Source organism: Dermacentor albipictus, chromosome 5 (genome assembly GCF_038994185.2).
Source record: "Dermacentor albipictus isolate Rhodes 1998 colony chromosome 5, USDA_Dalb.pri_finalv2, whole genome shotgun sequence".
Lineage (NCBI taxonomy): Eukaryota > Metazoa > Arthropoda > Arachnida > Ixodida > Ixodidae > Dermacentor > Dermacentor albipictus.
In genome coordinates, this window is record NC_091825.1 from 90,492,940 (window position 1) to 90,519,203 (window position 26,264).

At 47.2% G+C, this 26,264-nt stretch overlaps 2 protein-coding genes and 1 non-coding gene across 7 annotated transcripts in view; 2 read left to right on the plus strand and 1 right to left on the minus strand.

The window, feature by feature from the left end:
• The window catches only part of LOC139059927 (neuropilin and tolloid-like protein 2), a 230,261-nt gene that overhangs the window by 172,128 nt on the left and 31,869 nt on the right, over nt 1-26,264 (plus strand). For all 5 annotated transcript variants that reach the window (XM_070538552.1, XM_070538553.1, XM_070538554.1 and 2 more), the window contains exons 3-5: nt 3,378-3,622; nt 11,331-11,521; nt 25,855-26,052. In XM_070538552.1, coding sequence (XP_070394653.1) covers nt 3,378-3,622; nt 11,331-11,521; nt 25,855-26,052 — 634 coding nt within the window. The remainder of the gene's footprint in view (nt 1-3,377; nt 3,623-11,330; nt 11,522-25,854; nt 26,053-26,264) is intronic.
• Nucleotides 13,458-13,537, plus strand: TRNAL-UAG (transfer RNA leucine (anticodon UAG)). The gene has a single exon. It is a non-coding gene; the product is annotated as a tRNA-Leu (tRNA).
• The window catches only part of LOC139059928 (procathepsin L-like), a 63,749-nt gene continuing 61,063 nt past the window's right edge, over nt 23,579-26,264 (minus strand). Inside the window, exon 9 of the mRNA XM_070538556.1 lies at nt 23,579-23,690. The gene's annotated coding sequence lies outside the window, so the exon portion shown is untranslated. The remainder of the gene's footprint in view (nt 23,691-26,264) is intronic.

Sequence of the window (26,264 nt, forward strand, 5' to 3'; positions counted from 1 at the left end):
GGTCAGCTCCCACGAACCTCTATTTAATGGTTAACTTGAAAACCGTCAGGCACAGCAGGATCTATCAAACGAAGTACAAGCGACTGCTTATCATACTTGCCCACAAAAGTGGCAATCGTCGCGTATCATCCGGTTAAACTTGGCCCTGGGACTCGATTCAGCGCAGAATGGCTCAGATATGTGCCGTCGCCTCGCCAGCCTGAAGAAGCTACATCCTTCCTGCCATTTACTTATAACTTAGGCTAACGCTTGATCCAAAATGTGCAAAGCATCATCATGTTACAATTTTGCGACCACCCGTAAGTGTAGTGTCTTGACGTGACGGGGGTGGTCGACGCTTCATTTCGATGAACAGTCGAATAAGTATTGGCAATCCTATTGTCAACGGAGTTGCTCATGCTGCGACGAAGTCAGTTGCTCTTCTGTGCTCACGCTCATGCTTCAGGCGCTAATTTTCATCTCTCTCTACCTCCCAACTCCAATAAACCAAGGTGGTATGCTTCGCTTGATGCAAAACGAAGAAACACAAGGAATCCTTAGTTTCGTCTATGAAGAGTTGATCGTCTTCACCTACATATTGACCTCTGAATCATAAGGAGACTTATACGAGGTAGCTCTGCAGTACATTCGACAATGTTCACGTCAACGTTTTGAGAAATTGATATCAGCTTCATCTTTGTAGCAACAGCGCATCGACGAATTGAGTTATTGTGCACAGAAACATCATTGAGGGTCACCTGCAAAAGACGTTTCAGGTTTTAGCAATGCTGAAATTACATCCAGCATGATTTGTTTATGAAAGCTGGATAGCTGCGCACACAGTCTTTCCCGCAACAGAAGTCGAAGTGCTGCACTCTTTTCGTCCCGCCATAAATTACGAACATAAAGCAGAAATCAGCTAAAGACGCTGCACGTTTCTCAACAGGGACGTGCCTCGTTCGAGAAGCTGAGTAGCGAGCTTATCCAAGAATGTCATCACCCTCCCTTAGGACTCCTTGTCCCTTCCAAGAGTTACTGCAGCAAGATAAACCCGCACTTCCTTGTCATTCGTGAAGTGAGCGGCTCATTGTTTCGCGCTCACGCTTCGATGACTCTCTGGCAACTTCCAGCGCGTACGCCCACGCAAGGAGGACACGCGTGGCGTCTTCTCGCAGCTGCGCGAAGCGAATCGATGCGAGATCCATTCTTTTTCCGTCTCCTCTGCTCCCTAGAGACGCGCAAGATTGGCGTGCTGCCGCGGTGGCGTATATAAATATCCCTGGCAACATCCGCGACTTAGTTGGAAGCGAAATCCATGGTGGCACGGCTTCGAGGCGGTTGTGCATTAAGGCATCGGTCTCCCGAGGGCCTCGCTGCGAGCTTGTACGTAACCAGCCTTTCGAGCGACCGCGCAAGACAGGATGGCGTCATTCCGTATCGTTCGCCTGCCATCCCACGGGACGGACTGTTTTGACAGACGCACTCGCGGGCTACCGTGCATGACGTGCCCGGTGAACGCGATTCCCATTGAACGTGCCTCATGCGTGCATCCCAAGCTGACACTGTTCAGTACTACGTGAGAGAGACGTATTCTTGGCTGTATTCTGTATTGCACGAAGCCGTTTTTGGTGGCGGCTGCTGAGCGGCATTAATGATGCAATCTCGGCATTTCAGGCTGAGCAACTGCAGTTTAGCGTTATTGAGCCAAGGTGCCTGTTCTATCTATAGACAGTTCGATTTCAGTTAAGGTGTATGTCCGTAAAGTCATACGCGGTTCATCTGCTTCTGTGGCGAATACATTGTCGTACACTCGTACTTGAGAAGTCCTGAGAAATTCTGCCATCTTTTGTTGGCCGATGAGTTTGCTTAACAGAAGAAAAAATTCAGCAAACTTCCGAAATTCCTTCAGCCATCAAGCTATAGCTTGCTGCGACAGCGGCTACTTCGGCTCTCTCCAGCAACATTCCCTATGTTGTGCGCAAGTTGGCCAACCTTGTGTACAGGCCTCCGCTTGTACCTAGCGACAACAGTGCGAAAAAGGACAACGTGGTGACATGGACGACCGCCGTACAGCAGCAGGGGGGGGGGGGGGGTGCGCATGACGAAGCCGACGGCACACCATCGGTGGGACAATGACAACGAGGGTGACGGCTTGACGACACCCGCTGCGAGTAGACGTCACTTTGTTGAGTTATGCAAAATGAAGGAACGCGTAGGGTTTGCAGTGGGAACGCCGAGATTGACTGCAGCGCTGAAAGACACGATGTGAACGGGTGCTAACACCGCGCACCATCTATTTTGGGCGAACGTATATAGCCTGCATATTGCTGCGCGCCTCCGAAATAAATCCACGGACACCGCCACTGAGCGTGTATGCGTGGCTGACGGCGTTTACTCCGCGCAGTGCCAGGCGCTAAAATTGCGCGATATCGGTGGACTGTGTTTGTCTGAAGTGCACCGTTATAACAAGAGCGCCAACACACAAGCGACAAAACGGGACAACACACTGGCCTGCGGCGCCGCAAGCACGTTGCGATATGCCGTTTTGTCACATTGTAGGTTACGTGTTCGTGGTTTAGTCGAAGCAATTAGCCCGAATACCCCGTCATTATCAATGTTGGCTCCACAGCTCTATTGTGCAGCCATGTCGACATTTCAATCACCACGGAGCTGTGCAAAGTTTTGTTCCTCTTCACCACATTGTGATGGATTACGCTGAAAGAGAGGGAGTGGTTAGTTGAAAAATCGGAATGTCGATTGACGAGATGTCGACCACGCAACAAAAAAGCGAGCGCAGTTTCGAAATGATTACTGTTGTCGCAGTAAATATGAGAAAAATGCACAGCAGCACCATCTAGTGACAATATAAATGCGATGTGCCGTTCTTCTTACACTATCACTGTATCACATCGTTGCTTTAGTTCGTTATTCAGTCGAGTTTTGTGACCCTGCACCATCTCGTTTCTCCTTCAGGCGTACACAAACCACTTCAAAGATAAATTATTGGGTTTTAAGCACTAAAACCAAGGTCTGATTATGAGGCACACCGTAATAGGAGGAATGCGGATAAATTTTGTCCAGCTGGGGTTCTTTAACGTGCACCCAATGCGTGGTATACAGGCGTTCTTGTCTTTCGACCGCATCGAAACGCGGCCACCATGGTTACAAATCGAATCCGCGACCTTCTGCTCAAGAGCGCGACGCCGTAGTTGCTAAGCCTCCACGTTTGCTCAAGTGCGGCTTCAACTAAGAGATGGGCAGGGTATATGCATATTCTATATTTGTTTTGATGAAACGAACGCGCTGGCGTAGCCGAAAACACCGTTCTTGTAGTGCAGGCTCTGTCCGGCCGACGACGTGCGTCGTAAAAACTTCCGCGCGTTCTGTTCATTCTGCAGATGCTTCCAGTTGTAACGCTCATTGAATGGCTAACGTTGCTGACATTACAAGCAAGGGCTGTTCTGGGCATCTGCCACATGGAGTTCGACAGCCTGGCAAGCAAGTCTGGCAACTTCTCGTCGCCTCAGTACCCAGAGCCCTACCCGGCCAGCATCCACTGCTACTACCTCTTCAAGGGCCAGGAGTCCGAAACGCTCAAGATCACCTTTCTGCATTTCGACCTCGAACCACCGTTTTCCAAAGGGCAAGTACGAATTCATTCAACCACGACCCCTGACAAAGGGTTCGCATTAGTTTGAGGCGATAAATTAGCAGAAGGGTTGAAATCTGGGCCAGTTGGTACATACTTCAACGAAAAAACCAGTCAAAAACACAAAGGACAAGAGGAGAAGTTCACATCACAACGACTCGACTATCAACTGAGGTTTATTAGAATCGGTGTAGTCCCAGCAAGGCCAGCAGAGCATGCGCAACCGCATCATCACTTATCACATAGCAAGAAAAGACAAGCACCGTTTCTATCGGGACCGACTTAGAAATTCAAACTCTTTTTCATGTAAGCGCACCGAGGTTGTACTAACGCAGTCATCACCTAATAGTGGTTGTTAGTGAGTGTGGTTGTTATCCTTTGTTTAGCAATGTGACGATTCTTGGTAGGGGCAAGGGCAAAGAAGAGCGTGAAATCTTGGAAGCCTACTTCATCAGTTTATTAGGTGATGACTGCGTTAGTACAACCTCGGTGCGCTTACATGAAAAAGAATTTGAATTTCTAAGTCGGTCCCGATAGAAACGGTGCTTGTCTTTTCTTGCTATGTGATAAGTGATGATGCGGTTGCGCATGCTCTGCTGGCCTTGCTGGGACTACACCGATTCTAATAAACCTCAGTTGATAGTCCAGTCATTGTGATGTGAACTTCTCCTCTTGTCCTTTGTGTTTTTGACTGGTTTTTTCGTTCAAGCGAAAAATTAGTTTGCAGTTTCCTGGCACCTTATCAACGTAACCTTGCTAAGTTCAGCACTCATTAGAAAAAAGGCGATGAGGTCATATAGCTAAACGTCATGCTCGGCAAAATGAAAACAAGCACCAAAACGACGCATCATTACATGATGATAAAATCAGTGGTTGTGATCATGGTTTTTAAAAACTGCTTCGATGTGGTAAAAAATAACAATAGTGTCGAACAGACTATTTTGTGGCAATGCTTTCAAAACAGAACATGCCACTGAAATTCCTCCTCTTCATAAGTAAAAAAAAAAAGTCGCTACTGCGCAGAGTGCTTTCGAAGAGAGGCCCAATGTTGGGTTTCATTTTATCAGTTACATTTTCAAGAATTGACGATTTTGTGTGTTAACCATATTGAGTAGCCTGAGTTATTCTTTCAATTTGGTGCCTAATTTATAGTGTTCCCAAAAAGTGTAAAAATAAACATTGCTTGCTTGCACATGTTGTGAGGGCACATTGAAGCAAATATTCGCTCAACGATATTCAGTGATCATATTGTTACGTAGGAAGACGCAGACGACAAGCTATGTACAAATATATTTACAAGGAAAATACGCTGCGCTTGGCCAAGAGGCAACAGCCCGCGCTAGCTTCTAAATCGTCGTCGTCGTCTTCACACTGCTGGCCTTTCGTGATCGCACATATTGTGCCGTAGCACTACCCCCGGCTGCAAAAGCGCCGTCCCGGAGCGGCTAAAGATCGGACTCGGAAGCAGTGTGGTAGGCCTTGAGCCTACTGACGTGTACGACATCACTAGATGCCACAGGAGAGGACGAGCTTGAGCCCACAGGAGCAATTTCGTAAGTCACAGGCGTCACCTGGCGCAGCACGCAGTAGGGCCCTGTGTATCGCGAAAGAAGCTTCTCTGAAAGTCCGACGTGACGAGAGGGCGACCACAGGAGCACGAGCGCACCAGGTGAAAACTGTACGTCACGATGGCGGGCGTTGTACTGACACTGCTGAGTGGTCTGTGAGGCCGTAAGTCGAGCACGGGCAAGCTGGCGTGCATGGTCGGCGAGGGCGATGGCGTCACGCGCATACTCGCTTGTTGAAACCGCAGCAGGAGGAAGTGCCGTGTCTAGGGGCAAGGTAGGTTCGCGACCCTACAGTAGATAAAAGGGAGAAAATCCGGCGGGGTCGTGCCGGGAAGAATTGTACGCAAATGTTACGTAAGGAAGGGAAATGTCCCAGTCGTGGTGGTCGTTGGAAACGTACTTGGCCAGCATATCGGTAAGAGTACGGTTTAACCGCTCTGTCAGGCCATTGGTTTGAGGATGGTATGAAGTAGTCAGTTTGTGTTGAATGGAGCAGGAACGCACAATGTCAGCGACAACTTTCGAGAGGAAGTTTCGACCACGGTCAGTAAGCAGCTGTCGCGGGGCGCCATGAAGCAAGATAATGTCACGCAAGAGAAAGTCCGCGACGTCAGTGGCGCAGCTGGTAGGGAGAGCCCGAGTGATAGCGTATCGGGTGGCGTAATCAGTCGCGACGGCTACCCATTTGTTCCCAGAGGATGACGTGGGAAAGGGACCGAGCAGGTCTAATCCAACACGACAGAACGGTTCCACAGGGACGGTGATCGGCTGGAGATGACCGGCAGGTAGCACCTGAGGTGTCTTCCGACGCTGGCAGGGATCACAGGCAGCAACATAGCGTCGAACGGAGCGAGCGAGACCAGGCCAATAGAAGCGGCGGCGGACGCGGTCGTACGTGCGGGTTACCCCAAGATGTCCTGCAGTGGGTGCGTCATGCATCTCAAAGAGCACAGTCTGTCGTAGATGTTTTGGCACGACAAGAAGAAGATCAGGGCCATCAGGGAGGAAGCTCCTTCGGTACAGAATGCCGCCCTGAAGGACATATCGGCGAACGGATGCGTCGGTAGGTGTAGAGCGCAGACGCTCGATGAGTACTCGCAGCGATAGGTCTCGGTACTGCTCATCGGCGATGTTAGCGAAGGCAGACACAGAGAAAATGCCGTCGGCGTTACTACTGTCGGCGTCGTCAGGCTCGTCAACCGGGTAGCGAGACAGGCAGTCAGCGTCTTTGTGTAGTCGGCCAGATTTGTAGGTGACAGAGAACGAGTATTCTTGGAGGCGTAAGGCCCAGCGACCAAGTCTTCCTGAAGGGTCTTTCAATGAGCATAACCAACAAAGCGCGTGATGGTCTGTGACAACGGAAAAGGATCGGCCATATAAGTATGGGCGGAATTTCGCAACCGCCCAAACTAGGGCCAGACACTCACGCTCAGTGATGGAATAGTTGCGCTCCGCGGGCGAGAGGAGCCTGCTGGCGTAAGCGATAACACGGTCGTGGCCACGCTGGCGTTGTGCCAGTACTGCTCCAATTCCATGACCGCTGGCATCAGTACGGACTTCGGTAGGCGCAGAAGGATCGAAATGGGCCAAAACGGGAGGCGTTGTGAGAATGTCGATTAGATGAAAGAATGCAGAGGCCTCGTTATCGCCCCACTGGAAAGGAGCGTCTTTTTTTCAAAAGGTCGGTTAGTGGTCGTGCTATGGCGGCGAAATTCCTCACGAAACGGCGGAAGTACGAACAAAGGCCGATGAAGCTGCGCACATCCTTGACACACTTCGGAACAGGGAAGTGCGTAACAGCATGGATCTTGCCTGGGTCTGGTTGCACTCCGTTCGCGTCAACGAGATGTCCAAGGACGGTAATCTGGCGACGGCCGAATTGGCACTTCGATGCGTTGAGTTGCAGACCGGCTCGCCGAAAAACGTCCAGGACTGCTAAGAGGCGCTCGAGGTGCGTAGCGAACGTTGGGGAGAATACGATAACGTCGTCCAAGTAGCACAAGCACGTGGACCATTTGAAACCGTGAAGAAGGGAGTCCATCATGCGTTCAAAAGTGGCAGGAGCGTTACATAGGCCGAACGGCATCACCTTGAATTGATAAAGACCGTCGGGTGTTACAAAGGCAGTCTTCTCGCGGTCGAGATCGTCCACGGCAATCTGCCAATAGCCGGAGCGAAGGTCAATAGAGGAGAAATAGCGAGCACCGTGGAGGCAGTCAAGGGCGTCATCAATCCGAGGTAGGGGATACACGTCCTTTTTGGTAACCCTGTTAAGGTGCCGATAATCCACGCAAAAGCGCCATGAGCCATCCTTCTTTTTTTACCAGTACAACCGGTGACGCCCAAGGACTACATGACGGTTCAATAATGTTCTTGGCAAGCATTTTGCGAACTTCTGCGTGAATAACTTGACGCTCAGCTGGTGACACTCGATACGGGCGGCGATGAATAGGAGGGGTATCGCCGGTATCGCCCGCACCTCCACCAAATATGTTACGTAGGAAGACGCAGACGACAAGCTATGTACAAATATATTTACAAGGAAAATACGCTGCGCTTGGCCAAGAGGCAACAGCCCGCGCTAGCTTCTAAATCGTCGTCGTCGTCTTCACACTGCTGGCCTTTCGTGATCGCACATATTGTGCCGTAGCAATATGATTATGGGTCAGGGGATCTTGTAATACATAAAATATAGCAGTCGCTCAATACTAAAAATGTGTTCTGACGCTGTAATTTTATTCAAATTGTTGAGAGAAAACTTTTTGTTCATCAGTCACTTAGGGAGTGGACTGCCCATAAGAAGCAAGCCAAAATTGGGAGTGTGCTGAACTGAGCTGAGTGGTGCATGTTTAGACGGAAATCAAACAGCTCAAGAAAGCTTGTAGTTAGCGCTGTGTCTGACGACTTGCCTGTGTAGCATCTTTTACGTTGTTGGATTTCCTTCTAAACAAGAAGGTAGCTTTACCCACGTAAATATTTGTAGTCTTTGTATACTTAATCGCTTCAAACATTTCATTAGAGTGGTTGTCTTTTGTAACAATTTAATACTCCGTTGTTTCTGTCTGCTTTTGCTATCATAGTGCATGATTCTTCATGACATCAGCAAGCGGTTCCAATAGATCAGACGTAACCTTTATTATTACATCGAAAGTCATATTATTCAATCGCTTTAGTATTCTATACCATACTACAGTATTGTGTAACATACCGGAGGATCCGCGGAATACCCTAGCATTCAACTGAACACAAGCGTGTAGGTAATTTTACGCCAAGCAATACAGATGAAGACAAGTGCTCACGAAGAAATTCGATGACGCCTGGAGGTATTCTGTAAGAAGTCCACCTAGTTGACATGCTCATTTCGTCTGCCGTTGAAGTTCTGGCTGGCTTGGCTGGTCTGCGCGTCCACAGCAGCGAGGCGCCACAGCCAATCAGCATTTCAGCAGCAGACGAAATAGACATGTCCACTAGGTGGACTCCTACAGAATACCTCCCCCAAGCAGTTCTTATGAGTAGTGAATGAGAAAGTATCAATGTCCGTTTGAATGCCGCTGAGCGGTAATTCTCGTCAGAAACTTATCGCGGGCTAGCGAGCGCGTCGAGACGTCTGGCGCATTTTGATTCGGCCCGACCGTGGCACACTTAGAACGGAGGCGAGAACTTGCGCGGGCAAGGAACGCGCGGATAGCACATGCTTCCAAGAGCGAGAGTGAGGGTGACGTGGTGTCGCGGTGACGCCGTCCTCCCTCACGCAAGACCTGGTGCCCTACAGGGGCAGCAGCTGTTCCCTTTCGCCCGCTCGGCTCCGTCGAGGCGCCTTCGTGTCGTGGCGTTGCATCCAATGGGAACTGCGTCGAGGCGCGCTCGTGAAGGGAGGCCACAGCCAATAAGAATTTAGGCGCCGTTTCGCTGCTACAGACGCCGGACGGCAGCTTTTCCGATCAATGAGCCATTTGACACTTTCACACCAAAATAGCCTACCGAGAAATCCTCTCCCACCGTCGTCACTCCATCGCCACCTAGCTCTCGCGTGCAAACAATTTATGTATATGTATGGCGCATTCGGAGACCGATGCCGTGTAAGTTATTTCGTTGGCATTGTTAAACTTCAAGACGTTTTGCCGTCATGCAGGAAAGTTAGAAATTTTTGTTCACAGCAACCAGACACAGTGTAGATCAAGTTGTAGCCGATAGTATAATAAATGGTTTCGAGTTTTGGAACATTAGGGCTGATAGGTCAAGCATTTTCAAGTGCGGCTCTGCATCTGTACAACAAGGAGACGCCTTCATTATTTTTCGTTTTATGTTGTTGTTTGGTAACCGCTCACAGATGAGAGGGTAATCTACCTTAGAACTGGCTATCTCAATACACAATTAGCCATTTCTCCCTATATACACACATACGTATTCTAGACCATAAATGGCCTAGATGTGTCGCAATAAATGTAAACAAGACAAAAATACAAACCAGGAGAATCACCCCGTGTACACCCGCACCAAGTACAAGAAGTTTGTGCCAAGTGTGCAATGAAAATACTGCGATAGACGTTAGACAAGAAAGCTAGTTTTCACGTAGTCCTGACGTCAAAAAGTCTGAGTTTATGAGAATGTACAAATCAAATCAAATCAGGTATGTTTTGGTCTACAAGGAGCTCTCGTAGGGCTGTCAAAGCATATCTCTGTTTAACGGAGCAGGAAAATGGGCCAAGTATTTTCATAATGAAAGTTTTGCACCTGGCTTACCTTTCTTGAATATGGACTGGCTGTCGTTCAATTCGTGAAGAGTCTAAGAGCAGGTGATCAACAGAAGCGTCTGGTGTTTCCCTGTAGGTGCTGCTAGAGGTTGTTTTGTTTGTCATAGGGTGCAACAAACAAGGTATGTAAGCTACGTTCAGTTGAAAAAGATGCAGCAGAATGTCTAAGGTACGGTCCATGCGAATTTTCACAGAGACTGATATTGACACTATTTTTTATTCCTGCCCGTCAGGTACGGCCATTAAAAAAATGTTCATTTTTTATAGGCATGCAAGAACACATTGTACTTACAGTCTTGGAGTTCCCGTATGCCACTGACAATGCCTCATCAAAGCTTTAGTTCTTTTTTCTTCTGAAGCAGGCTTTTACTGTTAATAAGTTCGATAAACTGGCGCCACAATTATTTGCGCTTGCCGAATACTCTCGCGCTTAATCCATACCACGATCATTATTCTCTGCATTTCTACCGCGTGAAGGAAGAAGACACTCACATCTTGCTTGCGTTTTTCAACCACTACGCAAAATACGTTGAGCTAATTGTTTCATCAATGAAACATCTGTTAGTCTGCGGGCGGTCTTGTTGTTTTCAAGTCTGCTCTAGTTTTTCTCTCTTTTTTTGCGTTGTAGAAATATTGAATGAACAAATACCAACTGCGCAGGAGAGAGAGAGAGAGAGAATGAAGAGGAAAGGCAGGGAGGTTAACCAGATATGAGTCTCCGGTTTGCTACCCTACACTGGGGATGGGGGATAGGGGTTAGAAAGATGACAGAGAGGAAAAGGCAAAAAAAAGAAAAAAAAAACCGAACGCGCACACATGGAGACACACACACAAAAGGCGTTCCAGTTAAAGTCGTTCACACAGGCCGGTAGATCGCAAGAAGCGCAAAAGCGCTTGCACGGCCTTCTTCTGTGACGGAAGGTCCTTTCGATGTTGCAGAATTCTTTTTTCGGACAGTGGTTGGTCGTCGAGTTGGTCAAGTTCGTGGCTAAGGCATGCGCAGGAAAAACTTGTTGAACTAGTTAGAGCTAGCTTATTTACGTAGTGTAGCAGAGGCACAACCGCAAACAAATACACATAGACATGTGACAGTGTGCCTTCTTTTGTGGTTCTGCCCTTGCGCAAGACTATTTCATTAAGAGAACACCAACGAGCAGAAGTTACCGTTAGTCTAAGGGTTATTGTCGTGCGTTCGGAGCGTATTTCTTAGTTAGTAGCTGGAAGGTAAGCTTCCAGCTACTAACTGAGGCGCGAACTCTTCTTTTTTGCCCCTGCAATTCAGAGAGGGCTGTTGAAATCCAGTTAACAAGTTTGCTTGGTTGTGACAGCAACTTCGCTGCCTGGAGTGTGGTGTATGAGTTAAACGTTAACGTGACGCAGGTGCCTCAACGACTTCGTGGACATCAGCACCATAAGCGTGACCAACGTGCGGCAGCTGGTCGGACGGTACTGCGGTGTCGAGGTTCCCGTGCCGCTTCTGACCATGAAGCCGCGCATGGAGATCATCTTCAAGACGAATCACGCCCACGAGCGCACTGGATTCTTCGGCATGTTCCAGTTCACGGACGAGAGTAAGCGTTCGTTTTAATACTTCGAGGCATCCGAAGTGTCAGTAAAACTTCGGCTGGGGCTAGTTGGTACATGGTATTCTGAAGGTGAAGAATTCAGCGCGAAACCCAAGACAAACCACAAAGAACAAACGAGAGAAGCACCAGCACCGGTCCTTGTCTCGTCTCTTGTGTGTAGGTTGTCCGTGGTATTTCGCTGAATTTTTCACCTTCAAACAAAAGTGTCATTTTGTTGCATCCGTGACGTTTGTCTTTAGGATGGTAAAAATCTTACGGCAACACATGTCAGCCCACTTCTTCGAGCGCGCATTCCCGCTTATTCCGGCGCCGTGTATGTAAGTGTGAAAACGAGTGAGAGTAAGAGGCAGTCACTAAACGCTAGTTTTTGACTGCATTTGAGGCCGTATTACGCATCAAAGATGGCCACATAAAAGCACATGCAGGTAGACGCGTTTTTATCTGTCTCTCACAATCATTCGAAAGCTGCAAGCTCGGGTTTTCGTGAGCGCAAGTGGGTACCGGTGTGAGCGCCAATGAACGCCTTATGTTATCAGTCGATGCAGACATTAGTGATATGTTACCGGAATACAAAGATAGGGAGCTGTTGTTAATGACAGCCGCCTAAACTGATGACATGCACCATATAGCCACGTCGTGGGAAACGGCAACAAGATTGTCCGCGGCATTAGGACAGTAGCGTAAGCAATGGAGGAAAAGCTTGCCGATATCATTGGCAACTTTGATAACACAACAAAACTGAAATTTCATCCACCTTCTGAAGAGCGCTGTGTGTGTGTGTGTTTTTTTTTTTACAAGCCCAATTAAAAATCAAGCAATATTAAGATATTTCGAAATGTTAAGCCACTGTTCTTGCAAGGCACAGTTGTTTCGCGGAGACAACGCCAGCTTTGCACAGCATTTATTGCGCACGGGTCCTTGTATATTGTTCTGTCAAGTGAAGTGCACAGATGGCAGTGAACGGCCTACAGACTGCAAACAGGGTCATTATGAGCAGAATGAGCTAGCAGACGTAGGTAGCGCCGGCCGAACAAAGCTTTCACACCAACCGTATTTACCCGGCAAAGGCAGCGGTAGCGTGGCCGACGCAGAGTACAAGTATTCAGTGGAAAACCGAACTGTTAGGAAACGAATCGCCAAGTAAACTTCTTGCATGAATCCCCACAAGCATAAACGCGAAGAAAAACGTTATACAACGCGTAAAACGTTATACAAAGATCTATTGTGCATGCTTTTTCCGCCTCCATTTTACCGATCACTATACATTCAATGGCCAGGTCACGATGTTGTAAAGCGAGTTCGTAAAATGTATGTATCCCCTTGCTGCAAAATGTTCTTTTATAAACTTCATAGTGAAACCATACCGGTTAAAGCATGGCTACAGAAAAAGGGTATCTTTGTCTCTTCTGTTAACTGTCGCCTTTGTGACGTGCCAGAGACGATTGAACATTGTTTTATTAGCTGCACCGACGCCATACTATTTTGGGATGTCCTCCAACGGACTTTAAAAAAAGACTTTGACATCAACGCTCATACTGTGCGATACCTGCTGCCGACCGCTGATAATAGTGCGCCTTTTGACATGTTTTTTCTCATCGGAATGCACAGTTTGTGGAAAACGCGAATGATGGACAGAAACGCAGAAACGGTTGTACCTACGAGGGTGAATTTCATCTAAATGACCCTAGACCTAAAGCAGGTTTACGATGGACTTGACACCCAGCCGGACTGGTACCCCATTTTGGTGAGGTGCCTATCCTTACCACCCTTCTAAAGTGAAACCACATTTCTACCCACAGTATGAACGATGCCTTTTCTCTGAGTGACTGTCAGTGTGCCCTCCATTCTCTGACTACGCACAACTGGTGAATATCGGGTTGTTGCTACTGTCATAAATACCATGAAAGAAAGAAAAAAAAGCGGTAGCGTGGCCGAGTGGTCTAAGGCGCTGGTTTTAGGCACCAGTCCGAAAGGGCGTGGGTTCGAATCCCACCGCTGCCACAGTGTTCTACTTTTTAAATTTGCATGTCGAGGTTCACATCTGCCGCGTATACGCGCTTGCCGGTTACAATCTTCGTAAACTTCGTTAAGGATTATTCTTTAGAGCAAGTTTTGAGCTCCTGAACGATACATTCTTTTTTTTTCTCACTGAGTTTCGCGGTGTATTCTGCACACCCGGATGTAAAGTAACATGCTTGTAATCGGATATAAAAACTACCAGTTCCCATCCCGTGAGGTCCGTTGTCGTTACTGATTATTTAGAATGGTGATTCATGCCTCATTACGAAGATTATATGCCGATGATAATATCGTCGCTACCTAAACAATAAATAAACAAGTAAATAAATAAATAAAAATAAAAATCTTTCCCTCCAGAAGTAGCACCGAAATCGAGAGAGCTAGACTGATCAAACACCTAAAACAAGTTACCGATAACATCTGTTCGTAATCTAGACGCATGAGCTTTTTTTCTGTTAAGCGTTTTGCCAGCTAACTTCTGAGAATATTGTGCAACTGTGAAAATTGCCTTTTCTGGCAAATTTTAGCGCAACGTACTTCCGCAATAAAATGTTGGAGACGCCACTTTGAGGCAAGTGAAAGAAGCCACAATTTGCGCCTAGGATGAAATAATCGATTGCAGCAGGTAATGTGCTTAAACAACGCGGTTCCCTATATTTTACTAACTTGGTAGTAATGCATCAGGGTGAAGAGGCTTGGGACGTGCATCGACCCGCAAGTCCTGAACAACAACAACAAAAAAAGTATGCCCTTTAACGATTGGCATAGATCGCTGTTAGGTCGATGAACGCGAAATGCCTGACAGCCCTTTGAAAAGCTTCTCCTTATTTTTATTTTGCCACCTGTAATTAGTAAAGCACTCAAGAGAGCAATGCAATTCCCAGCAACCATTCTCCCAGTTAATAATTGCTCCTCCGATAACGCTGAGGAGAGTTCTTGGCTTCACAATGCGGCATAGAGACAGCGTTTTCTATACTATTGTTCACTTCTTTTTCCAGTCGCTTTATTTATGAAGAGGTGTTTCCTTCTTTTTTTTTTTGACAAGTTGAAATTAGTACGCCCCAAAATCGTGTTACGACGGATGAAGCTTGTTAAAACCCGCGGTATATGTGTACCGGTAGCACATCTATTTGCATAATGCGCAAGAATCGACATAGACGAGTAAAAAAGAAAGTTTTAGTAGCAGCCTATAATGTTATAGACGCTGTATATACATATAGATTAATTCTATCTCCTTTAAATGCCTCAAAACAGCTCAAAGGACCATTGACTGTTCAGCAGGAGCCTCAACTCACGGTGTCCGGAAGAAAATTCACTGTTTCCAAATGCTCAATTTTCCCTTCTTGAACCATACCTATACAATCACATTTTCATATGATTTTCCTTCTCTCTCTCTCTATCTCTATTTCTTTTTTCGCTTAATCATGGGCTGGCGCAGAGCCATGCCTCTGCTACTGCTGAGATTGATCGAATGGTTGGAAGAATGATCAAAAATCACCGTCGCTTTCAATCCGTGAAGATGGTCGAACAGCGAAGCTGTGTGGCGCTGCCGTTGAGCTTCGGCTTCTCGGGCACGCACTTCGGGATCGGCCTCCCGGTGCTGTCGTTTAAACTAGGCGTCTCTGGCGCGCAACTCGGGGTCGGCCCTACGAAGACGACTCCGTTCTCGAGCCTACTCTCGCTGACGCTCGCGGTAAGCAGCTTCTTCCTCAAGAGGACTCACTACTCGTACAAAGTCTTCCCATAGTTGTAGCTGGGATGGAATGTGCAGAACCACTAATCCAAAGCTCCGTATATTGAGCGCAAGGACCACTGGAGATGCGGGCGCTGCAATCGTTTTGATGATAGGTTGGATTGGTTTGATGATTGCCATCTTTTTGTTTCTTAATTAGTTTACACACAAGTTCGGCTGCGATGGCGAGAACTACATCAGTGATGGTACGCCCACACTGCACCGTTGTCACTTGAGTTCGATGTCTTGAGTTTACTCAGAGGTGTGGTTAGCAGCATCCGCCCGGACTTGCTGCTCGCGATTCTCCATAATTAAATTGCTTTAAAATTAAATCTTTCCGACACGTAAGACAATGAATTGCTCATACCCCCTTAAGCAATGGCTCATACCCCCGTAAACGCGGCCTCCCCATTGGGACGACAGAAGTGAACTAGTATGCTGGAATGACGAGCGGGAACAGAGCCAGCTGTGGAAGACATCGACGACGCTCGAGCCATTGCTGATGATGATAGTCTTAGCGAAGTCCAACAGTGACGGCACAAGGTCCTCACAAACAGCTTCGCTGTAACATATGAGGACACCTATACTCCGTTCGGACAGTAAGCTGATCGGTCTAGAATTTTTCAAGTCTTTGGCGTCCCCTTATTATGATGGCGTTCTTAGAATATGTTGGCGTTCTTCCAAGATTCCAGCACGCTCGATGTCATGAGGCATTGCGTATACAATGTGGCCAGTTTTTCTAGAAGAATATGCCCCCATCCTTCAACAAATCTGCTCTTACCTGATCCTCCCCAGCTGCCTTACCCATTCGCATAGCTGCAAAGGCTTTCTTTACTTCTTCCGGCGTCACTTGTGGCATGTCAAATTCCTCTAGACTATTCCCTCTTCCATTATCATCGTGGGTGCAACTGGTACTGTATAAATATCTGTAGAACTCCTCAGCCACTTGAACTATATTACACATATTAGTAATGATACTGCCATTGCCTACAAATTATTTACAAATGTAATCGCGAAAAGAACGACGAACACCTTAGACTTCTGTCAACCAAAGGACCAGGCAGGATTTGGTAAAGGCTGCTCATCAATAGACCATATTCACACTATCAATCAGGTGATAAGGAAATGTGCGGAATATAACCAATCCTTATCTATAGCTTTCATTGATTACGAGAAAGCGTTTGATTCACTCGAAACGTCAGCAGTCATGCAAGGCATTACGGAATCAGGGTGTAGAGGAGCCGTATGAAGAAATACTGAAAGATATCTATAGCGGCTCCACAGCCACCGTAGTCCTCCATGAAGAAAGCAATAAAATCCCAATAAAGAAGGGCGTCAGGCAGGGAGATACGATCTCTAAAATGCTATTCACAGTGAGGTTAAAGGAGGTATTCAGAGACCTGGATTCGGAAGAATTGGGGATAAGAGTTAATGGAGAATACCTTAGTAACTTGCGATTCGCTGATGATATTGCCTCGCTTAGTAACTCAGGGGACCAATTGCAATGCATGCTCACTCACCTGGGCAGGCAAAGCAGAAGGGTGGGTCTAAAAATTAATCTGCAGAAAACTAATGTTTAGCAGTTTCGGAAGAGTACAGCAGTTTACGATAGGTAGCGAGGCAATGTAAGTGGTAAGGGAATACATCTAATTAGGGCAGGTAGTGACCGCGGTCCGGATCATGAGACTGAAATAATCAGAAGAATAAAAATGGGCTGCGGTACGTTTGGCAGGTATTCTCAGATCATGAAGAGCAGGTTGCCATTATCCTTAAAGAGAAAAGCGTATAACAGCTGTGTATTACCAGTACTCACCTACGGCACAGAAACCTGGAGTCTTACGAAAGGCGTTCTATATAAATTGTGGACGACTCAACGAGCTATGGAAAGAAGAATGACGGCTGTAACGTTAAGGGGGATTAGAAGAGAATAAATTGGGTAAGGGAACAAACGCGAGTTAATGACATCTTAGTTGAAATCAATAAAAAGAAATAGGCATGGGCAGGGCATGTAATGAGGAGGGATGATAACCGATGGTCATTAAGGATTACGGAGTGGATTCCAAGAGAAGGGAAGCGTAGCAGGGAGTGGCAGAAAGTTAGGTGGACGGATGAGATTAAGAAGTTTGCAGGGACAACATAGCCACAATTAGTGCATGACCGGGGTTGTTGGAGAAGTATGGGAGAGGCCATTGTCCTGCAGTGGGCGTATCAAGGATGATGATGATGATGATGATGATGATGATGATATTCCGTTGCCTACATAGCAGTCAACACTGTGTAATACAAGCAAGAAGTTTGGTCAAGAAAAGTTATCACTCCGTGTGTTCGATCCGTGCTTCCCTGCGGGCCAACAGCTTTCGCTCGGCGGAGCATGCACGTGATACTCCTTGCTACTGTTTCCAAAGAAAAAACACGAAGAGAACAACAAAAATAATTATGATCTTAAACAACGCATTAACAGTCGTATACTACAGTGCGTTTGTTTCTAAGGGTTAAAACTTGTTTCATTCAATACTGAGCCTATATATAAAAAAAGCAGTTGCGTACAACTGCGGTAAAAGAACATCCAACTATATCCAAGGGAGAACGAAGCCACTGCAAGAAGTCACTCTAGCCTCCACAGCGTTGACTGCTATGGATAGAATGGACTATAAGCACTTCTTTTGAGTTGTGAACGCGAAAGCATCATACTCCAATCCACATATAGCAGTCAACGCTGTGGAGACTAGAGTGACTTTTTGCAGTGGCTTCGTTCGCACTTGGTTTTTCGACCGCAGTTATGCGCAACTGTTTTTATATAGGCTCAGTATTGAGTGAAACTAGTTTGAATTCTTAGGAGCAAATACACTGTGGTACAGGGCTGCTAATACGTTCTTTTAGATCGTTTTTGTTCTTGTTGCTCTTTGCAGATTTTATTGCAATAGCAATTATGTGGGCACTCCAGGCGCATTTCTGCCATTGCCGTCGCCGTGAGGTTCCGTATGAGTGAAAGCGTGTGAGGGTGAGCGGTCGAATGTGGTTGAATCTCGCGTTCGTGAGCGCGGAACGCCGCCCAGGTGCCTGCCGTTTCCTGTGGCGTGCGAGGCAGGGGGGTCACGCGAAGGAGGAAGCGCGTTCTTCTCTACCTCGACGTCCTCCTCGCCCGCCGCTCCGACAGAGTGGAGAGAAACGTGGCGTCTACTACGGCGTCGGCCACGCGAATCGCGAACGCCGTAGTTGGCGCTTTTGGCAGACGCCGTAGGGACTTGTTGCCGGCGCTCGTGTGTCTTGAAAGCAATCTGCGACGTGGCCAAAGTACGCGCCCGCGCAGGCCTTATGTTCAAAGTGATCTGCGATGTTTGCAGAGTCCACGTAGTGCCGGTAGTTTCGTACGCGCTGTGCTTTCGACGTTCCGTTCGCGTTGAAGCGAGAGATGCACGAAGGTCAATTCGCTTGCTGCTGCCGCCGCGATTCTTCACTCCAGCGTTCTCACAGCAAGTTTCCGCGCTCATGGAGCGAGATGTGTTCATGTTTACCTGTGCGCGTGACACAGCGCTTGTTAAGTTTGTTAAAACACGTTGGTGGGCTAGTTGGTTTGAATCCATGATTGAATGTGTAAGCGCGACCGAACAAGGACGTGGTTGAAGCAGACACACAGAGACAGCGCTATCTCTGTGCGTCTGTCTCTTCCTACGTCATCGTTGAGTCACGCTTACACATTCTATCATTGTTAATTTAGTTTGTAAGCGAATGTTTACAAGTTTTACGGCCGATAAAACTACTATCCTTACTTCGTACAACTATCTACTAATTTGCTATCGCAATCGGTGTTTCACCTTTCGAGCGGAACTGCGAAGTTTAAAGCGAACGCTTTACTAATCTCGTCTAGCCGAGTTTCGCCGTCGCCACGAGTTTGACCTTCAGTTGACCACAGCTGCGCCGTAGCCTTGGCAACGTATTACGTGACTTGCCGGGCCGGGCTCCACCGCCACCGGCCTTGTGTGTGAGCTCTCCGCAGCTGGATCGCCGCCTGACTACGTGATTCGTCGCGCGCCTGGCTAAATGGAGCGCTGCGCTAGCCTAATCAGTGCGTGCTTGACCATGAATGAGAGCAAGACTGGGCTGTCTTCTCTGAGCGTTGCGCTGGAGTGGTAGGGTGGTCAGACGTCGCTTGGAGGCGACGGCTGACCACCCGGCGAACTGCTTCACTAGAGAGTGTTCCGAGTGAAACAGGCGTCGCACCGTCGAGACCAATGTAGCGACCGCTTTCACGCCCTGTCCGTTTGTGCTTCGACGTTGCGCATGTACGCGGTGTCCCTTTGCATGTCGAGCACTTGCGCTATCCCTGTGGCACAACAGGCGTCGAACCGTCGAACTATGAGTGTCTACCCAAGCCTAATCACAGTCATGTCTAACCACCGAACTAGTCACATCCGTCATACCTGGCTTAACGATGACTGTTAACGATAACGTTAACGTTAACGATAATTATTGTACCTAAGTACAATAATTACAGCTGAATAAAAGGTTAACCAAGTGAAACCAAGACTTAATCATGCGAAACCACGCTTTCGCTTTTATATTTGAAACCCGTCCCGAGGAGCCTCACGTGCATGCTCGCGCGAGCGAACGCTTTTGGCGCGCACCGAAGCACGGACGGAACGCGCGGAGTGATAACTTTTCTTGCCCGAACGTCCTGCGTAGCTTCCGCAGCGTTGAGTGCTATGCATGAAACGGAGTATATAGTGTCCAATTGAACGCCACTGAGCGGTCCTTCAAGTTATGACCTCACGGGCAAGCGAGCGCATTGAGACGCTTGGAGGGTTTGATCAATGCCTCCTTTACTAGATGCCAGCCGCGTTGTTCGCTTCCCCATTGCGGCGGCGGTTCCCTTAGTTGAAGTTAGTTCAGCATAAACTCCGTGAGGCGGCGCTCGTTGCCTTTTCAACTTCCGGCGGATGTGGCAGCGGCGGCTGAATGCTCCGCAGGAGCTTTATATGTGCGGGCGTCTGTTAGCGAGCGTTATCGCGGGCCTCTGAGATGGTAACAGACGCCATGGTAATCTCGGAGACCGCAGCACGTGATCTAGGTTGCAGACGTCCGCCACAAGCGGCACTCGTTGCCTTTTCGCGGAGGAGAAAAATGGCAGAGGGCCAGGAACCGAGTTTACGGACAACGCGGCTGGCATCTAGTAAAGGAGGCATTGGTTTGATATTGCCCATAGCATAGAGTTTCTCACTACATTACCTAGAGGTAAATCTGGCGCTGCTGCGCTGTGGTATGCATGGGAATGCCGGTATATTGTGGATTCGGATTGGCATCGTTCTCGTAGAGACAGGACACCTCGAAGACGCGCTTGGCAAGTACCGTTCCGTCTGTCACAATGATTCATTTTCTACTAGAACAGCCCGTGAAAAGCTGTTTTAGCTCTATTATTACGCGAAAACATGTTTTGTTTAACTATGAGCACTTGTTATTGTGTGTACGGCTACATGTTACGTAAAAGGTATCAGCGGGCCGCTAAAATTGGAGGACAGACGACAAGGTTCGCGCTCGCTTTGAAACAGTTGGTCGTCTGTTCTTGCTTTTCTTCGCTTGGTCATGCATCGTGGGTGAGTAAAGATGTAATATGCGTGAATGGAAACATTTCATGAAGATTTTACTTTGAGAACACGTTATTGGCGTAGCCATATCCACATTTTAGACGAAGCCTCTTACAACACCAGCCAACACGAGCCTCGCTGACACATATCCCGTCATTCCCATGACGGCACGGTGCCCCCTTAAGAAACTCCCATAGACGGTGGCGCCAGATTACCCTCTAGGTGTTATAGTGAGAAACTCTATGGCCCATAGAGTTTCTCACTGCATTACCTAGAGGGAAATTTGGCGCTGCTGCGCTGTGGTATGCATGGGAATGCCGGTATATTGCGGATTCGGATTGGCATCGTTCTCGTAGAGACAGGACACCTTGAAGACGCGCTTGGCAAGTACCTTTCCGTCTGTCACAATGATTCATTTTCTACTAGAACAGCACGTGAAAAGCTGTTTTACCTTTATTATTACGCGAAAACATGTTTTGTTTAACTATGGGAACTTGTTACTGTGTGTACGACTACGTGTTACGTAAAAAGTATCAGCGGACCGCTAAAGTTGGAGGACAGACGACAAGGTTCGCGCTCGCTTTGAAACAGTTGGTCGTCTGTTCTTGCTTTTCTTCGCTTGGTCATGCATCGTGGGTGAGTAAAGATGTAATCTGCGTGAATGGAAACATTTTATGAAGATTTTACTTTGAGAACGCGTTATTTGCGTAGCCATATCCACGTTTTAGACGAAGCCTCTTACAACACCAGCCAACACAAGCCTCGCAGACACATATCCCGTCGTTCCCATGACGGCACGGTGCCCCCTTAAGAAACTCCCATAGACGGTGGCGCCAGATTACCCTCTAGGTGTTATAGTGAGAAACTCTATGATATTGCCTTACCAAGGGGCAGTTAGAACGCAGACGAGAGCTTGCGCGGATATGGAACGCGTGGACAGCTCTGGCTTCTGAGAGCGAGAGCGAGGGTGACTTCGCGTCGCGGCAATGCCCTCTATCTTGACACAACACCTGGCGCGCTTGTGTTCCCTTTCCCTTGCAGGTGTTCCATTTCTGTCGCTCTTCTTCGTCAAGGCGCGCCGGGACAAAGCCACCTAGAAAAAAAATGGCCGGGACGTGGTGTCGCAGCAAATAGGAAAGAAGACAGAAGCCAGCTTTTTAGTTCAATGGGCCATTTGACGCTTCGCATCAAAATCAATGAAATTTAAGGAAAAGAATCCTCGATAAATACGGCGCAATGTGACAGCACATTTTAAACCCAACTTTAAGGCGCTGACTGAGAAATTGAAGTTAAACAAGCGTAATTAACTGTCTGTGTGTGTAAGTTTTTTTTCTTAGGTGTTAAGCATTGTAAGGAGTAATAAAGGAGAGCTTCCATTATGTAGTAATATAACAGCCGACTTGCTTCCTTACAAAACACTCAATTTATAAAGCCCAGAACACGTAAAGAGGAACCATATATGCCATAAAAATGTGTCAGAAATTTGGAAAAGTTTGATAGATGGGTATATTTTGTACTGGCTAGACTCGAAATTGCGAAGGTTCAAAGCTGGTAAAACAGAATTCTCAACGGTAACCCGACGGGGTTGCTCAGTGGCTATGGTGTTGGGCTGCTGAACACGAATTCGCGGCATCAAATCCCGGCCCCGGCAGCCGCATTTCGATGGGGGGGGGGGGGGGGGGGGGTGAAATGCGAAAACACCCGTGTACTTAGATTTAGGTGCACGTTAAAGATCCTCAGATGGTCGACACTCCCGGAGTCCTCCATTACGGCGTGGCTCATACTCAGAAAGAGGTTTTCGCACGTAAAACTCCATAACGTTTTTTTTTTAACCTCAACGATAGACAACAACATGCTCTCTCTCTCTCACACACACACAAACACACACAAACACACACAAACACACACACATACACACACATACACACACACATAAACACACACACACACACACACATACGCACACACACACACACGCACGCACGCACACAAACACACACGCATATACACACACACACACACACACACACGCACACACACACGCACACACACACACACACACACACACACGCACACGCACCCACACACACAAATAACATCCGATCCCCCGACATCAAGTTTATCATTTACTAAAAATGTGGCACTATAGCCACGGACATATTGCTATTTCTTTTCGCTCATCGACATATTGCTCGTCACTTTTCGCTTTGACAAAATGTCAATATTTTGGGATCGCCTTTTGATACAGCGCTTTATCTAGTGCTCTGCAACGCTTGTGTAGTAGAACAAAACCCGAAAGTGAGAGCTGGAGCTTGGGCTCCGAGCTGGCCCTCAAGCTGTTCTTTCATCATTAAAAAAGTAAAAGCCTTTCTCAAGACGGGATTTGTCAGACCACTTGCAGCGCCCCTAATACTGGAAAAAATAGAGCAAATAAAGAAGGAAACATTACATGTTCGCCTTCGTTAGAAATGAGAACGGCTGCGCGTTGTCGCTGTCAGTATTACAATTTACATATATTAAAGCGCAACAGACACCATGGCTCACACGTTCACAAAAAAACAAATGAACACACGAAAAAGGAAACAAGAACAAAACGCCAAACGCTACAAAGGCTGCTTCAGCAACCAAATTATGCTTCATTACTCAAAGAACGCAGAGCTCACGAAAACGCTTCAGTGAAAAGGCTGCATGAGCTCTTCTCGTCACATCGCATGGTTCACTGCAACAACAGCCGCAGATAGAGACATCCTACGGCATAGTCTTACTTTCCAGCCATGTCATTTTCTTGCTAGTTCACGGAGTCGGCTCTCCGCATACTCGTCTGAAAAAAAAAAAGCAGGTTTAGAACGCAGGGTGGCGAAATGAATACGACAAATCTCCCCAAGGAGCATTTTCAAAGGAAGCTTGCAACTGCAACGAGCTCGATGAAAGGTTTCAGAGGAAGGCGAAATAAAGAAACGTATGAAACGCCATGCCAAAAGGTGCAAAGAAAGCACTACAAAAAAATTAAAAGGAAACAGAAGGCACTTTTTCTCTGTCTTCTGTCCTTTCTTTTATTCAAGTAGCGGTGTCGAACGGCAGAATACTCCATAGTTTTCTCGAGAAATCTCTCGTTGTACAAAGGCCATCAACTGGAATATTGATTATGATGATGATGACCGTGTTAAGAGGCAGCATTACTTCTGGTCTCTTTTGCTTTGCCCGGCGACATCCTTCGGCTTTCGGGCGAGGAAATGAGGTCTTTTCGGAACGGAGCAAGAAGAAATACCATCTTTCCTCGCCATCAATTTCGGAGGGCAATAATCTTGTCGTTGTGTTAAGATAGCATATGCCACCTGTTTTATGGCTGCAACGGAATGTTGCAAAATGGCAAGTTCTTCCCGGTGCGACGAATTTTCTTATTCCATACAGTGCGCCAAATACGGTGCGCTTTATCTTGATGCTGAAAAGGAGTTTTCAGGAATGCGGCCTCCCTTTTCCTATGCTGTGGCGTCATCCACCATGAAAAATATCCCTAGGCTCATTGAGAATGTATCGCGAATATAGTGCAATGTGGCAGTAGAAAAATAACATATTAGCGGATGGAGTATGTCTGATGCAAAATAGATACTTAGTTGGATATGTAAAGGAAGAAAAAGAAAGAACATATAATACACGCTTTGGCGGCGGCAGGAAGAAAAAATGGCTTGAAAGTTTTTTTTAGTAGCTAGTTCCATGGCTGTGTTCATACGAACTAACTCGCGTTTTCAGGAGGGCACAACTGCACAGCTCCTTGTTGCCTCAGATGAAAAAAGGAAAGGAGTACCTGGATAAGGGTTTAACGTAAAATGAAATAAAACAACAACAAGAAAGACGAGGACGACGACGACGACAACAACAACAAAGACATTGCTAGACGGCTAATTTTCGCATGTTCAACTTATTGGGAGGAAGTGTTTGGATAAAGGGGATTGTTACACTATCGTGCTGTGATGGAAGGCATTTCCATTTCCGCCTTACTAATGTGAGGAATTGCTTCTATGGATCTTCTGAAGCGTGCAACTGCCGACTTCAGCACGTCGGATTAAGATTTCGTGCATGACGTCACTTATAGTATTAATTCATTGTCAAAATAATTACCGAGAGAATGCCTAATGCATAGGTGACATCTGTGCCGTATCATACCCACTTCCGAGGTGCCGTAGTGGCAACTTTTACACGAAAGTAAAGTACTGTGTCTGTGGTCATCATAGCCACGGAGTTATAGTCATCGCTGTAACTAAATAATTTATCATAAAAAGAAAAGAGGCTTGATTACGTTCTATAAGCCCCTTAGAAAAATGAAACAAATCGATAAGTAGGATTGTGTTATCATCTGCACAAAATTGGTGCGGTACATTGTCCTTGCAAAAAACACTATAATGGATATTGATGCAGGCTACAATTCTAAATAAGCCTTCCCTAACTTTAGGCTTGAGCATGTTTCTTATTTTTATTTTATTTATAGCAAGTATAAAAAACCTCCCTTTAACACTTCCTGTCCTCCCTCCAACACACCGACATCAACACGTGAGCGTGCGCACGCATGCAAGACATCTTAACACATTAACTAGCTCCCAGAATAGTACTCCTGTTGAAACGAGTGCAAAACAATCGTTTCACAAGTCCACGATCCCGGAGATAACGCTGACTACTACTTAGTGCACCAATTTGCTCGCCTGTGGGCTCACAAGTGCCAGTATTTGCTGAGCATTGCACCACGACGCTAAAGCCAACACCCATCTTGAGCCGTGCTGCTGTAAACGTTCTTTCGGTTGCTTATAATTATGTTTGGCAGGGTCATGCTAAGGGGTGCGTGGCACCGAAGGTGCATGCCGCACACCGTTGACTCCATGCTTCTGGCTGCAGGCGAAGTCTGAACGAGCATTATAGGTTGTAAAGCGTTGATGAAGTGCCGTGTTAAAGTCGTAACCAGTGCCTCTTACTCGCTGGCGATTTTATTACAGGTTTCATTCACCCGCCGCAATCCACGCGAAACGTGACCGGTTGTGGCGGCACACTGACTGGCGTGGGCGGTGACCTGGTGTCTCCGGGCTACCCGGAGACCTTCCCCAAGGACGTCGACTGCACCTGGCTTATACGCGTCGACTATGACAAGCACATTTATATCCGCGTCCTAGAGCTCCAGCTAAAGGGCAGCATTGGTAAGCGCCACGGCAAGATTCTATACCTACGTGAAAATTCCTGTTTGTCCATCATAAGGGCGAAATTGACGGATAAGAAATATCCTCGCTTTCTGGCCTTTTATGTTGATTTTAAGCCACCTAGAGGGACTGGCCCGGAAACGCATTCGTCCTGCGTTCGACACCCTCGACCAAACGAATTTTTCTTCAACTATGAGGTTTTTATTTGTTGT